We start from the raw sequence: 15,560 nt of genomic DNA, 5'->3' as shown, positions 1-15,560 counted from the left end.
AGAACAGACTCATAAGTCTTTAACAGGTTGGGTCCATTGGCTTAATTAATTAAAAAAGACAAAACAAAACAAAAAATCTCTGCTCTCCCTTCCCCTAGAGGACAGGAAGTGGGTTGGCCCCAACACGGACGCAGGTCTTAGGCACCGGGAGAAGGCGGGTAAGAGTGACCCATCTGAGAAGCTCTAGAGCTGGGCTTGCCCCACATGGCCACCAACAGTGAGTTTTTTCCAAGGCAGAGCCAAAGACACAGGTTTGAGGAAAGGCCTGGCCACAAGAAAGGTGAAACAATGGATTTTCACACAAGTGGTTCAATGGGGTGGATTTAATTTATTTTTACAGAGTTTAATTCAGAATGTAATTTGGGCTGAATGCAGTAGTTGGGATGAGTGAGTGGAAGGTAAGTGAAAGTCGCTCAGTTGTATCTGACTCTTGGCGACTGCATGGACTATACAGTCCATGGAATTCTCCAGCCAGAATACTGGAGTGGGTAGCTGTTCCCTTCTCTAGGGGATCCTCCCTAACCATGGGTTGAACCAGGGTCTCCCACATTGTAGGAAGATTCTTTACCAGGATTCTGAGCCACAAGGGAAACTCGTAGTTGGGATAGTTGGGTTGGGATAGCCAAACACATCTTTGGCTCATCTGCCCCTGGGCCAGCTTGGCACTGCTTCATCTTAGACCTTTACTGACCCCTAGCTCTTTGGCCTCAGCAACCCCTCCCCTTTGCCACTCTCCTGGAAGATGACAGGATTCTTGAAGCCTTTGGGTCCTTGGGCATCTTGATGGCTATACTAGTTCATTGCCCCTGCTGCCTGGGCCTAGAGGTTTCTGGGTCTCTCATTATATGACATATGAGAATATATGGCGGTAGCCTGGCCCTGTCCTGGCACAGCAGGTGCTCAGTGGAGGTAGGGGGAGGAAAACTCATCAGCTGCTTCACTTCTGATGGCAGGAATCCTGGGTGCCCTGGATCCCTCTACTGCTGCCTGCAGGACAGACAGGAGGGGTGGGTGTTGGCTGCTATTTTACCAGCCTAGCTTTCATGGGGGTGGGGCTCTCCTCTTACAGAACCACCTGCCAGGCACCCTCATGAAGGCAGCAGTGGTTCATTCCAGACCTTTTCAGGGCATTCTATCAGATACTGAGCCTCCTCCATTACACAATATGCTCCCTGGCTCCTAGCTGCCCACTTTTTCCTCATATCACTGCAGCTGGGTACACTCAGCCCACCTCCCACCCCTCCACACTCAAACCAGCCAAAAATCTCTAAGATAAGGCCTTTTGGGGGAGGGTGGCAGGGCCCGGGCTGGAAATCAGCCTCACTTTCCATTCTTTCAGATCTTGCTTCCCATTCTCATCCTATCACTAGACTTGTCATTGCTGGGTTTATGTCCCCACGTAGCATCCAGTTTCATCAGCTGGGTCCCTGTCTCATATCCTGGCAGCTGGGGTTCTATGTTGTTTCTTTAGACCTCCGGGAAGCCAGCCTCGAAACCTCGGACAGGGCAGGACCCCTTCTGACCAGTTCTTACCACTAGGCTGGATGGCTCCACACTGCTTGCCTCCTGAAAGCTTGCCTATGATAGGGGCCCAACCCTCGGCAGCATGCTGCCAGCCTAACCATGCAGGGAGATGTCCTGAACAAGTTTTATCCCTACCTCAAACAAGTTCCCTGAAGCTGGCTGCTCTCACACACTTACCCAGGGCCTGCCTGCTTGGGTGGCTTTAAACTTCCAGGGTTTCCTGCAGCCTAGGCAGTTCCCAGGATCCACCCTCCTGCCTGGGGTGTGACTCCACCCCACAGTGGCCTGAGTTCTGCTCTGAGGATTAGAGCAGATACACGGCAAACACGATCTCACGGTGGGCGTTCACAGGCATTTCCCAACAGAGGGGCAAGTTGTGGCCCCTCGTGGTAGTCTCATCAACACTTTCTTGGATGCCTTGGAAGAGATGATCCCTGTCACCTCTGTCTGAGTATCTGAACAGGTAAAGGAGGGATTCCCTTATTTAGAGCTTCAGCCTGTCCATGGGGGAGGTAGCTGAATTCTCAGGACCCAGTTTAACACGTTCTTGAGTCATGATCCACTGCAACAACACAGGGCTTGAAGACTTTAATATTTTCCAAACTTAAAAAATCAGCTTTGCAGCAAAGGTGGAGGATTGACCCTTTGCTGTACCCTGTGGGTGAGAATTCTTGTCTTTTGACAACCCACTGCACTGGCACTGAATCACCCAATTACTGCAATTTTTTTTCTAAATAGAAAGCATGCCACAGCCTCCAGTGGAAAAATTCCAAAAGCTGCCGCAAATATCTAGCTCAATTGGCAGAAGCAGAGTTTTGGCATGAACGATGGCTCTTCACTTTAATTTCAACTCCAGCAGAAGGTCTGCAGATGACTGGGAATAAAGTTGGCTGAGAAACCCCTGCGGGAGATTGGTTGTGTGTGTGTGTGTGTGCGCGCATTTGCACCCCTTACCCACATGTCCTTCTGTGCTTCAGTCCTCATGGGGCACAGAGAAAAGGCTGCCTTGTTTGGGAGGCTTGGTTGTACCCACTCAGTCTGAGAAGCATGTGGGTGTGTAGGACAGAGCATCTGAGACACGCTTAGCTGGAAAGGCAACAAGACTGCACCAATGGGCTGGATGCTTTGCTTTCAGGGCTTTGGAGTTGAGCTTGGGAAGCAGAAGAAGGAGGGTAGGTAGAGCTGTGTGTCTTAATCTCACCTCAGGCTTCTTATGTCTGGAGCAATCAGCTTCTCAGCAGAGCTCATAATGGATATTTGGATGCCGTGCCACTTTTTAACCTTAAAAAAGCTTTCTGTTTGTACAAGTAAGTGCATGCTTTAGGCAAAGGGAATGATGTGATAGTCAAGGGCAATGGAATGTTTAAAAAAAAGTAATGAAAGATAATAGATTCTAGTGCCAGGCACACCTGTGCAATTTTTCCTGCTCTTCCTAGCTGGGTGAGTTCAGACAAGACACTTGGAGGGTGAGTAGGCGTGGGGGTACTTTGGTTTTCTTGCTGCAAAACTAGGAGAATGCTGTCTGCTCCCTTCAATGTTTAGAGAATTAGATGGGTTCATGGACACCTGGCTCATCAAGCATGCTGGAAATACATTTTCCTGCGAAATTAAGGCCAACACTTGAAGAATTAAAGAGTATAATTGTGGAGTCCATGTTGATAGTTGATCTTTGACCCTCGAGGCAAACCAGGACCCAGGGCTGCACAGTAGTTGTTCAGAATTTGCAGACCCCTCGGGCAGTGCCCCTTCCAGGCCTTTCCTGCATCTCAGCAGGAGTCTGGTTGGCCTACCCTCTTTGGGGCTAACGCTTGGCTGTCACCCTTGCTTTCTGGGGTGACTGACATCAGTGTCACTCAGGTGGCAGCCCGTCAGGTCACTTCCTTCTGCTGGGACTTGTCCTGGGCATGGCCCACACTGGCCTCTCGCTGCAACCCGTGGCCCAGCACACAGAGCTCTGGGGATGGCACACCCCTGCTGTTGCCCTTCAGTTCTAGGCCACAGGGGCTTTTCCATGGCTCTGTGTCCTTGGGGCTCTCCTCGCTGCCGCTGCAGAGAGAAAGCATAGGTGCCAGTCAAACCCTCCTCGTTGCTTCTGGCCCCGCCCCCTCTCCATTCTGTCTCTCTCTAGCCCTCCTGTCTGTGTCACCCACAGACCTGGTGGGCCCTTGTGCCAGGCCTCTGCCTTTCTGTATCAGCTTTGCCTGCTGGTGCTGTCCTTGTGGGTGTCTCCTCTGGTGGGGCACCATGGGAGCCATGCTCCTGGCGTTTCGGAGGACAGGCTGAGTCTTGTTTTTTCCTGGCACAATCAGATCCTGCAGCTCTGGACAAAACAGATCCCTCAACTCAGGCTTTTATTTTGTTTTGTTTTAAAGTGTTAGTTGCTCAGTCGTGTCTGACTCTGCGACCCACAGACTATAACCTGCCAGGCTCCTCTGTCCATGGGATTCTCCAGTTTAGAATACTGGAGTGGGTTTCCATGCCCTCCTCCGGGGGATCTTCCTGACCCAGGAATCAAACCCAGATCTCCCACATCACAGGCACATTCTCTACCATCTGAACCACCACTTCTTATTCCATAAAGGGCTAGGCTTAGCTAGTTGAATTAAAAATAAAAGCAACACCAACGATAACAGCAAAAACCAAAATAAAACAAATGCAAAAACAACCCAGCTTTGCTCTGCTGCCACCCTTTTCCTGAACAGGATAAAATGAAAACTGCTTGGCCCAGACCTGGCCTTTGAATAAGACAGAGCTTCCCAGCTGCTGAGTGCCACAGTGAAGGGGCTCTGAACAAAGAGTGCCACCCAGTGTGCTCTGGCAGCACAGAATGGAGGGTGGTCCCAAGCATGGAGCAAGCCTAGGCCAGATGGGGAGCCAGCTCAGAGAGCCACCCTGGCCACGGGCAGCCAGGCTAGTCCTGTAACAACTGCATGGAAGGTGGAGTTGTCGGTTTAGGTTCCCGCCCTGGCCCTTCCACTTACTAACTGTGTGACCTGGAGAGTGTTGATTAATCGCCTTGATTCTCAGTTTCCTTTTTCGTCAAAACGAGGTAATAATGATACTCATCTCACAGGACACTCAAAGGTTTCAGTATTGGATGAAGCATGGAAAACTCTCCACACACCACCCAGCACACCATAGGCACTCAATAAGTAGTCAGCTGTCACCGGTACTCTTTTGTAGCATGACCAGAAATTCACGCCCGCAAGGGACCTGAAGGACCACTCTGTCATATGGCACCTGAGGCTCCGAGCCTCTCCATCCACTACCCCAGGGCCAGGACGAGACCCAGCTCTCCATGTGCACAGACCAGAAGCCCTTCTCTCTGCCCACAGCAGGACCTTCCTGACTGTATTAGGAGTGTGCTCGGCTCTGCATCCTTAGACTTACGTGGGATATCCAACCAGCAGAGGACAAGTTTGAGTTTGGACCCTGACCAGATCAGGGTGGCAGGAATGGGCGTGAGCGGGGTGGGCACTGGCATTGGCTGACATACATAATTTTCAGGCAGTGAGGAACCCACTCTGATCCTTAGAGCCAGTCTTATCTATGGCAGCCTCTGGCCCCATCATGAGTTCCTGCAGGACCCAGTGGTGTGCGGGTAACAGCTCCCACCTTACTGTTTGTCTTCCCTGTGCCCCTTTGGAGGGGGGGAGGCATGACCCTTTGCTGCCCGTGGATGGGAGCGGCTACCAGGAACAGGAGGGGCAGGCCCAGGGGACAGGCTGTGGTGCCCAGCATCCGTGGATGCTGACACTGAGGTCTGACACAGGATTTGGTTCTAGCATTGTGTCTTCTCCATCCCCAGCCAGGTCCTACATCTTCATGAGGTTCAGGCCAGGAGGTCAATATTTTCAGTTGCTGTATGGCTGTGGCTCCACCTGTTCCCAGACCTGATAGGGAAGCAGGCTGCCCAGGTCTCTGGATCCAGCAAACATGGCTGCTGAGAGCCCCTGCCTGGCTAGTCCTATCCTGGCAGAGAGTAAAACACTGCGTTTGCATTTAGGGGAGCAAGTCTGGACACACTGAGACCTGGAGAGAGACAGCTGCCTCCACCAGAGGATTCAATACTTAAATAACAGTTGAGGCTTAGTAACTGAGCTTCCTGGGGAAGCCTCCAAGGACTGTGCCCAATCCCCGGGCCCCGAGATGGGGAAGATATCAACACCATCATGTTTTCTAAAAAAGGGGCTCATGCCTAGCACAGAATGACAGATGGGAGATCAATACCAGATGCAGGCCAGTGCGTCCTGCAAGCCTGCCATGGCTGCAAGATACTATGGGTGGGGCTGCTCCTGCAAGTCCCCACTTGGGGAAACAGCCTGTTCTGAGCAGTTCCTGGCTTTCTGGCACTGACTTGTTGCATGATCTTGGGGAAATCAGGCTCAGTTCCCTGGCATTGTTTCCCATACACAGGAGGGCAGAAAAAATGCTTGTCTGCTACAGAGCTGCAAACGCCCTGCTCTTAGAGCTGGTTGGCTTTTGCTCCCAGATGCCAACTTTACAAAGGTTGGGTGGGGAGTGTGGAGGGTGTCTGGGGAAGGAGTGTTTTCCCACTGCTTCCATCACATGCTCACAGTCGCACAGGTTGGAAGAGCTTGGAGGTGTGGTCTGACCAGGAGACAGCAATGGGTGTGAGCCACTCTGTGACCTTCCACGTGACCTTGGGAAGGCTCCTGTTTATGCATCTTCCTCTTCCTCCCTCTTTCAAGCTACAATCACTCCGCACCCCACCCCATCTCTCCGCATATTGAAATTCAGGACCTAAAACAACATTTTAGGCTGCCCTATTCTGAGGAGAAGCCTGAGAGAATGGCAGTATTTTCTCCTTGAACAATTTTATGTTACTTTATTATTGCTCCTGCTGTTTTAAAATGTTAGTGTTTTTAATTAATGCCATTTTATTGTGCCTGTTCTCTCAAGCTCTTCTCCTGAAGGGCACAATTTTAGAAATCTAATCACTGAGTAAGTAGCAAGTGTGAGGAATAATGCATTAACATTTATAGAGGTTCTCAGATGAAAGGTACTGTGTTGTAGGAAGCTCATTTTAGATTTAAGAAAAGAGCAACGTCACATTAAGATTCGTGCAAAAATAATCAATATTTCATTTCTTTCAAGTGGCTGGGAAAGTTTATATAACTATAATCACGCACAACTTTCCCGAGATAATATCTTTATTTAAAATTGACTGCCGAGTACTTTGTGAAAAATTACCATATACGCCTCGACAGACTGTGAAGTCTGTAACACGTATCACTCTGGCAGAAATTAACTTCTGATTTACACAACTGTGGGCACTGAAAAGATAGCAAGGACTGGTGCAGGCTGAGCTTTGTCTGATCTGATATCAAGACACATTGATAAAAGTCCCTCTTTAACTGACCTCAGATGTACACGTTTCTCCCCATGCCACAATTCAAGAAAAGATACATGTCCCTGTATATCCTGTAAAATAACCACATCACCATATGAGTCCTTTCAACGGCCAGGCAGTGGCTATACTTTGAGTCATGTCCTCTCACAGCCGCCTGCCCAGGCCTGTCTGTGTGGCTGGGCCAAGGACATGCCCAGCAGCCGCCCTTCATGAGAAATGCGCACTCGGAACTCAGCCAGCCCAGGGCAGGCAGGGGGGCCCTTCTGCCTGCGTTCTCGAGCTCAGTGCTCATGGAAAGTCTTGTTCTTCCTCTATGCACTCTGAAAGGGGAGACGGAGAAGGAGGCAGGATTGGGCGTCCTCAGGAGTAAGAGGAAGCCAAACTTTTATACTCAATACCTCCAGGATCAGCCATTCTTAACGTGTGTCCCCTGGCTGCCTCCCAGAACTTTTCAAGGAAGGTGTTGTGTCTAAGTTGTCAAAACTGTGTCCATAACAATATTAAGATGTTATGTGCCTTTCCCACTCATTCTTTCATGAATGCAGAGTGGAGTTTTCCAGACTACAGGATGTGTGACATCACAACAGATTGCCTGCAGATGAAGGTCTGAGAACCCAGCTGTCTTTCTGTGAAGCCCACACACTAAAGAGGTTTGCAAAACTAAAGACAGTGTCACTCTGCTCACTCAATTTTTTTTGTTGTGAAAAAAATAGTTACTTTTCGTTATATTATTTATGTTAACGTAGAATGGGGCATTTTAAAAATTAATAAACACTCTAGACATCTCTCAATTGTAATGCAGTAAAAAGCGATAGATGCAATGCACAAAGGCCCCTTGAGGGTCTCGGTTTTAACGAGTTTAAAGAAAGTCCTGGGACCCAAAGCACCTCCCACTAAGACGCTGGTCTACTGGTGTAAACCAGAAAGGACAGGAATCAAGCTGCTGGCTCCAGACAGGTAACAGGACTCAACTTTGGGGGCCAAGTCGCTTCATCTCAATCTCCCCACATGTGAAATGAGGGGCATATGTGGCTGGACCAACGTGGTTGTTTTAAACTTTATTTGTATTACAGCAGAGCCTCTTGCAATGAAATCTTTCATGGGGACCTGAAACGTGTAACAGAGGAAAAATTGTTGCTTCACGTTGGGGCACTGGGAGACCAGATATCTTGATACCCCCTTTCCATCTTGTTCTTCTCTTGGAGCACAGTTTGAAAACTACTGACCCAGATGATCCTAAGGGCCCCTCAGCTCTGTTCCCCAAACCACAGGACTCTCCTTACCTGCTCTGGCCATGCTGGGATTCACAAGCACTGCTGGTGGCGCCCGGGACAGGCAGGTGAAGGCGGACGCCCGGCCGGGGGTCAGAGGCTGTCCTTCGGATGAAAGGTTGAGGGTTCAGGGCACACAGAGTTGTCCCTCGCTGTGAATCCGTCCTCATTCGTGGCCCTGAGCTGCCCCTCCAGCCTCCTGTGGGGTTCTCAAGAGGCCCCCCAGCTTCAGGGGGCAGTGATGATGGGGTGAGTGGATGTACTGTTGAGAATGGTAGTTTAGCTTCAAACAGAGAGGAGGTGGCTGGGCAGAAAATGGAACGTGTGTTTCCGGATGCTGTGGCTGCCCGACTGTCTTCAGAATCTTGTGTTTCCTTGGGCCCCTGACTGGGAGATGCTGGGGGAGAGGGGGAGGGGCCAGAGGCCAGGGAACCGGCTTCTGTGCGCTGGGGAGGGGGACTGGAGATCTTGTGCTGAGCGAGTGGGCTTGCTGAGGGAGGGCTGTGCAGCTTGTGCTGGAGGGGAGGGGAAGCTCGTTTCTTCACTGTTGGGGGGCTTAGCCCCCTGGGACTCACTGGAGGGCTGAGGGGTGGGCTAGGGGACCCATGTACACAGGGTGCACTTGGCTGGGCAGATCTGTGAGTGGAGGGCAGGCCCGAGTGCCTCTTGTCCACTCTGGGCGTCCAGTGTGCCCTTGTGGGAGAGGCCTTCCTGACTAGCACAGGGCTTCGGCCTTGGGTCTGCCTTGGGGCCTCAGGAGAATGTGGTCCCCGCATTGGCCTGCTCAGGCTGGGTTCTGAGATCCTGTTCTGCCCAGATGTGTGGCTGGAATGGAGCCAGTGGATGACCTTCCGGGGAGGCTTGGAGAGGCCTGAGGCCCGGTCTGCCCGTACCTGACTCTGCGCCCTGCTGCTCTGCACCTCTGGGTTTCCGCTAGCTGCTGGTGGGTGGTTGAAGTCCAAGGCGAGCTTTCCGGTATTGCAGCTGCCCTTGCTGTTCCCTGGTTCTGTGCTGCGGGCCCTGGTGAGGGTGGCGGTGCTCTTGCTGGGCAGCAAGTCAGTGGGGCTCATGGAGACCCTTAGTCTTGGGGAAGCCCACGTTCTCCGGGCAGAGCCAGTCCCTCCCAGCCCTGGCACATGGGTCCCTTCAAGGGGGCTCTCTGCCGGCTTGTTGCTCTCTGGGGGTTCCAGAGAAGTGAATGATTGGTCCATCAGAATTTCCAGAGGCGGTGGAGGGAGATCCTCTGGGTTCTCCTCTGTTTCCCAGTTGAGGTCCTCACTCTTGGTTGCTTCAGCTGTGAGCAGAGGGGGAAAGGTAGGAGCTAAGGGCCTCCAGCCTGGGCCCATCCTGAGAGATTCTCCACCCACTGCTGGAGAAATCCGAGGCTTTGGATACAATGGGGCCAGCCCTCTGTAAATGGGGAATCTGGGAGGCATGCTGGGGACCCCCCACTTCTTGGGGCAGGGGCTTGGCCCCGAGTCCTGGGAATCCCCCAGTGTCCTTAGACTCTCGGTGGGACTGAAGGTTTCAATGAGTTTCTTGACCGATGTTCTGGTGGGACAGCTCCTGATGGTCTGGTCCCTGACTGCTGGAGCCTCATGGGCCCTCTCGCCCGGTGGGATGATGCTTGGGAGCCCCTCAGCTTTTCCCTGCCCAGGCTGTTCTCCCTCAGGGCGGGAGCAGCACTTCTGCAGGATGCTCTTGTCCTGACTTGGCAAAATGCTGAAGTTCTTGGTGAAGGATGACTTTAGCTTGCTGATGGCACTGCTTGGAACCACCCAGCAGCGGTTGTCAGGCCTCAGCATTGCAGCTCTGGGCTGCATGACTGGCTCTTGGCTCTGCCCCTGCCATCGGGTGCCCAGGCTGTAAAACGCCTCCAGCCTCTGGCTGAGGTCCCTCTGGACCCTCCGCAGCTCCTGGAGGGTGGTATCTTCTGTGTGGCTCTTCAGACACCCCTCGGACTGGGACCTCCTCTGCCTCGAGGGGGCCCTCCTGCTGCCGCTGGCCGTGCTGGGTCTTGGGGGCACCGTGGTCCTCTCCTCTTCCTCCATCCAGTCCTGGTGCTCAGAGGGCACAGGAACAAACTTGATCTTTTCACTGATCGCTTCCTTCATCTTCAGAACCATCTCCCGGGCCTGGGGGCTCCTGAGTCTCCGGGGGTGTGGCTGAAATGGGCTTTCAGCACTGGCAGGTGAAGACCGTGGCCTTGGATGGGAAGCGTTTTTCCGCCAGGTGCATGGGCTCGTGCAGCTCCCTTCGTCCTCCTCCTCCTCTGAGCTGCTGTCCTCACCTTCACTGAAGGATGGAGCGTCCATGCACCTGGAGCCTTTAGAAAGGTGTGCTTCACCGGAAGTCCCCATCCCAGGGGGACCACACGGAGCACTTTGGCCTAGCCCCCAAGGCCTGGAGGCAGTATTTTCTGGGCCTGCAACAGAGGACCAGGGGCTCCCTGATCCACCCTGCACTGCTGGATGAACCTTAGCTGTGAGAGGCCTTGAGAGTGGGCAGTCCTGGGGTCCGTCTAAACCCATCCGGAATGGACTTTGCTGCCAGGTGTGTCCTGACAGCCTGGCCTCCACTGTGGGTGAAATCGCTGGCCTCCACTCTGCAGCCTCCGGCACTAAGTCCCAGCTGGCTTGCTTGCCCAGCTTGTCTGCTAGCTGCACGGACTCATTGTCTGCACCGATGCCACTGTCCTCAGAGCACAGGGGTAGATCCCATGCTTCAGGGTCGCTGTGGCTGCTCGCCAAGCTCTCCAGGTGCCCCAGAGCCCTGAGGAGGTGTTCATCTGCGCCCCTCTTTGTGCTCAGCTTGTTCCCCAGGTGGGCTGCAGCAGCGTTGAGGTAGCTGCCGGAGCCCTCCAGGAGGCTGCTGGTGAGCAAGGCCACTGTGCTGCTGAGCTCCTGCAGCTTGCTGACTGTGTACTGCAGAAGCTGCTGCAGGAGATCTGGCTGCTCCTGGGGCTCTCCTTTCTTCAACGGCCAAGCCAGATCCTTCCGAACCTCCTGGAGGAGCTTGTCTCCATCCTTGGAGATCTCCCCCAAGAGCTGGTTGACCTCATCAAAACACAGCATCAGGAAGCTGACCATGGGCTGCAGCAGCTCGTGGGTCTGGGTGGCCTGATGGGTGATGCTCAGAACTGCTTCATATTTGGAGAGGCAGGCATGCAGATAGGTGTAAGTGCGCTGGTGGGCCTTCACCAGGGGGTCGGGGAAGTCCACCTTGTCTTCAGACTCATGGGCAGGAAGGATGGTTTGGTGGTAATGGCCCTGTTTGCTTGACCTGTGACACTTTGGTCTCTTTGCCCATTTGGAAGTCTCCTGGGTAATACTTTCTTCACTCTCTTCCCCGGAAAAGGCTGCCCCTTGTGACCCATGGGAGCTCTGTCTCTTGAATGGAATGTCCGTAGCCATGCAGCTTTGTGATTTGTTCAGCTGGGATGGGGAGGTTTTGGTTTCTGGGATCAGTCTCTCCATATCTTTTGCTTTGCCTGCAGTGGGATCCCTGGTGAGCTGACAGAGACTGTCAGCCACGGTCTGGGTCCACCTGGGACTAGGCTGTTCCTCTTCTGCCCGTTGTCCCTGTGATGAGCCCCCTCCAGGGTCATAGCAGGTGGAACTTTGAACCAGCAAAGGGAGGGAGCCTCTTTCACTGGCCCTCTGATGTGCTGGCAGAATTGCTTTGGGCTTTTTAAAAAACTGGATGCCACTCTTGGCAACACTGTTAACAAGATCACTGTGGGAAGGTGTGCATCCCATGATGTCAGCCTGTCGTCATCTCCCACCTGCAACCCTCACAGTTTTCAGAGAATCATATTCAAAATAGAAACAGAAGGCAGTCTTACTAGTCCATCCAGGCAATCTGCAGGTCAGAATCCTTTGAAGTCCGATGCAATGTCCTAAACTTGCAACCAGCTCTCTTCACTTCCTTGGCCCCATCTTGCAGAGGTAGTAATGCTGCTCTCCTGGTGATGTTCTAAGGTTTGAGCCCTCTGCTGCTAGTAAGCAACAGGGCAATTCTAAAGGACTTCAGTCTCGTGGATTATGGGCCTCTGAGTGTTGCTCGTGTCCTAACAGATGTGCATGGCAAGTGGAACTTTAAGCCTATTAGGTTAATCATGCCCCAGCCAGTCAGCACTCACAGTGTGTTCTAATATAGAACTTCTCAGCATTTACTATCTTGGGAAGCGGATTATTTTTGCACGTGCTTATGCTTTTAATTCTGCTCAGATGCCTGCCATATGAAACCTAGAGAAACGAGCCATAATTGCAAAAGGCTCTGGAAGAGACACATTTGTGGAGAGGAAGTAAAGGGCTCACTGATGACAGATCCTTAAAGAGAAGTGACCTTCACAGTTTAATAAGGGCACAGCAGGCTCCAACCTGTTACTACCCAGAGGACCCCAAAACACACAATAGATGGGAACTGAAGTGATGCATTGCTGTTTGTGTGGCTTATAAAATAGACCACGACTTTATAGTGCTGGTGAACATCTCTAAATAAGACAGGGAATAAAGAAGGTCAGGTGGCTTTCCTTTACACTAGAAAAGGAAGGTAGATTGCTTGGAGGCCTGGAGGGGAAAGCAGAAAAACTCACCACCGGCTCAAGGCCAGTTACTGTGGACTATAGCTGCTCAGGGAGGCAATGCTCTCACAGGAAAACACTTTTTATTAAACCTTTCTCATAGGAAAAGAGAACAAACAAACTGTGGAAAATTCTTAAAGAGATGGGAATACCAGACCACCTGATCTGCCTCCTGAGAAATCTCTATGCAGGTCAAGAAGCAACAGTTAGAACTGTACATGGAACAACAGACTAGTTCCAAATTGGGGAAGGAGTACACCAAGGCTGTATATTGTCACCATGCTTATTTAATTTATATGCAGAGTACATCATGAGAAATGCTGGGCTGGAGGAAGCACAAGCTGGAATCAAGATTGCCAGGAGAAATATCAATAACCTTAGATATACAGATGATACCACCCTTATGGCAGAAAGTGAAGAAGAATTAAAGAGTCTCTTGATGTGAAAGAGGAGAGTAAAAAAGTTGGCTTAAAACTCAACATTCAGAAACTAAAGTCATGGCATCCAGTCCCATCACTTCATGGCAAATAGATGGAGAAACAATGCAAACAGTGAGAGACTTCATTTTCCTGGGCTCTAAAATCATGGCAGATGAAATTAAAAGACGCTTGCTCCTTGGAAGGAAAGCTATGACCAACCTAGACAGCATATTAAAAAGCAGAGACATTACTTTGCCAACAAAGGTCCATCTAGTCAAAGCTATGGTTTTTTCAGTAGTCATGTATGGATGTGAGAGTTGGACTATAAAGAAAGCTGAGTGCCAAAGAATTGGTGATTTTGAAGTGTGGTGCTGGAGAAGACTCTTGAGAGTCCCTTGGACTGCAAGGAGATCCAACCAGTCAATCCTAAAGGAAATCAGTCCTGAATATTCATTGGAAGAACTCATGCTAAAGCTGAAATCCCAATACTTTGGCCACCAGATGTGAAGAAATGACTCACTGGAAAAGAATCTGATGCTGGGAAAGATTGAAGGTGGGGGTGGGGGGAGTGGAGAAGGGGATGACAGAGGATGAGATGGTTGGATGGCATCCCTGACTTGATGGACATGAGTTTGAGTAAGCTCCGGGAATTGGTGATAGACAAGGAAGCCTGGCGTGCTGCAGTCCATGGGGTTGCAAAGAGTCAGACACAACTGAGAGACTGAACTGAGCTGAACTGATAGGAAAAGAAGCTAAAGTGGGGGCAGTGGAGAGCAGTTATGAATAGAACTTAAGGGAAAAATGTGTTTTCCTTTCAACCCCAGCTTCTCAATCTGAGCCTGGTGCTCTTGCCCATAGCTAAGGTAGCAGCTGCCCATTTAAAAACTTCTTTAAAACTGTCTTTGCTGCCCATAGGGCTTCACTTGTGGATCAGCTGGTAAGGAATCCGCCTGCAATGCAGGAGACCTGGGTTTGATCCCTGGGTTGGGAAAATCCCCTAGAGAAGGAAAAGCCTACCCATTCCAGTATTCTGGCCTGGAAAATTCCATGGACTGTATAGTCCATGGGGTCACAAAGAGTTGGACACAGAGGTCACAAAGAGCTGGAAAGAGTTGAGCGACTTTCACTTCACTTGCTGTCCATAAAGTGCAGAGCAGACATTTGGAGTAGGAAGACTTGGGTTTAAATATTGACTCTTCTCCTTTAAGATGGGGGAATTTCCACAAGTTATTTAACTTCCCTGGGGCAAAACTCATCTCTGAAATGGAGATAGTGGCACCTACTACTTGGAGCTGTTGTGGGGATTAAGTTAATTAATGCGAGGTAAGTGAAGTGACTTAGCAGCAGCAGCAGCAAGTGCTTGGCACAGTGCCTTGCAAGTGATAGGTACTCAAAAGAAAAGAAAAGAATTCCTTATTCCTCTCCCCCGGCATCTCAGCCACTTATAATAATAAAAGTCATGAGAAAATTCACTAGTTTGCCCAGGACCAAGCCCCAGTCCTTTCGGGAGTTGTCTGGAAATAACTGCCTACTGAGGCTTGGAGGCCCAGATCGGGTTTCTGTCGCTCTGCGTCTGTGCAGCCCCTTTGCTCAGGACTGCTGAGCAGCAACACTGCTGCCCCAGGACTTCTCTGAGACCTCCTTGTGCCATTTTTCTGTTTTTAAGCACACAATTGAAAGTAAGTGAAGTCGCTCAGTCGTGTCTGACTCTTTGCGACCCCATGGACAGTAGCCTACGAGGCTCCGCCATCCACGGGATTTTTCAGGCAAGAATACTGGAGTGGGCTGCCATTTCCTTCTCCAGGGGATCTTCCCCACCCAGGGATCAAATCCGGGTCTCCTGCATTGCAGACAGACGCTTTACCGTCTGAGCCACCAGGGAAGCACAATAATTCCCACCAACTGCAGGAGAGAGACAGGCTTCAGATTTGGGGATATTCAGCTTATTGACAATGTTTAATTTTCCTAATAGAAAAAAAAGATTGCATGGAGCACCTCCTAAAGTTACTGAGAATGGAGTTACATTCTGCCTTTATTGCTTTCATTTTCTCTTACTGAGTGCTGTACAACCAACAAAAATAACTGTAGGTTTTAGGACTTAGGGATCCCTTTTCTGCCGGGAGCAAGCTCAAGACTGGCTACCAGGCTGTGTGCAGAACCTGGTGTCTATCACAGCCCTATGCCCCAGAGTGCATAATTAATAAAGTTCTCCGATCTGTTTATTTGAAGCAAAGCTCGTGGGAAACACAAAGCTGACTCACTGCCTGGGGGCGAACTGTGTTAGGCATCAAAACGTTGTTTCATTTGTCAGAGCCTCGGCTGGCCCAGTAAACAAGCATGCCAAGTGGGAAGAGTTCTCTCTCTTGCATTTAACACAGTGCCACGCT

General features: G+C 51.0%; 1 protein-coding gene across 1 annotated transcript; it reads right to left on the bottom strand.

Annotated features, from left to right (window-relative positions):
* Positions 1 to 1,912: 1,912 nt before the first annotated feature.
* On the bottom strand, positions 1,913 to 12,080 carry PCARE (photoreceptor cilium actin regulator). Its single transcript, XM_027555758.1, has 2 exons — positions 8,182 to 12,080; positions 1,913 to 3,570 (listed from the first exon to the last, which is right to left on the bottom strand). Exons 1-2 carry the CDS (start codon positions 11,925 to 11,927, stop codon positions 3,393 to 3,395), a joined length of 3,924 nt encoding a protein of 1,307 aa, XP_027411559.1. The 5' UTR covers positions 11,928 to 12,080; the 3' UTR covers positions 1,913 to 3,392.
* Positions 12,081 to 15,560: the final 3,480 nt, after the last annotated feature.

Source organism: Bos indicus x Bos taurus, chromosome 11 (assembly GCF_003369695.1).
Source record: "Bos indicus x Bos taurus breed Angus x Brahman F1 hybrid chromosome 11, Bos_hybrid_MaternalHap_v2.0, whole genome shotgun sequence".
NCBI classification, from domain to species: Eukaryota; Metazoa; Chordata; class Mammalia; order Artiodactyla; family Bovidae; genus Bos; species Bos indicus x Bos taurus.
The sequence above is the reverse complement of the archived record's forward strand: the minus strand, read 5'-3'. Positions and strand labels throughout refer to the sequence as shown.

Excerpts from the sequence above, each read along its gene's own strand:
- PCARE (XM_027555758.1), bottom strand. The coding sequence starts at position 11,927 with ATGGGATGCACACCTTCCCACAGTGATCTTGTTAACAGTGTTGCCAAG. Across the intron at positions 3,571-8,181 it reads TCCCAGCATGGCCAGAGCAG|CGGCAGCGAGGAGAGCCCCA; the intron begins GTAAGGAGAGTC and ends TTCTCTCTGCAG.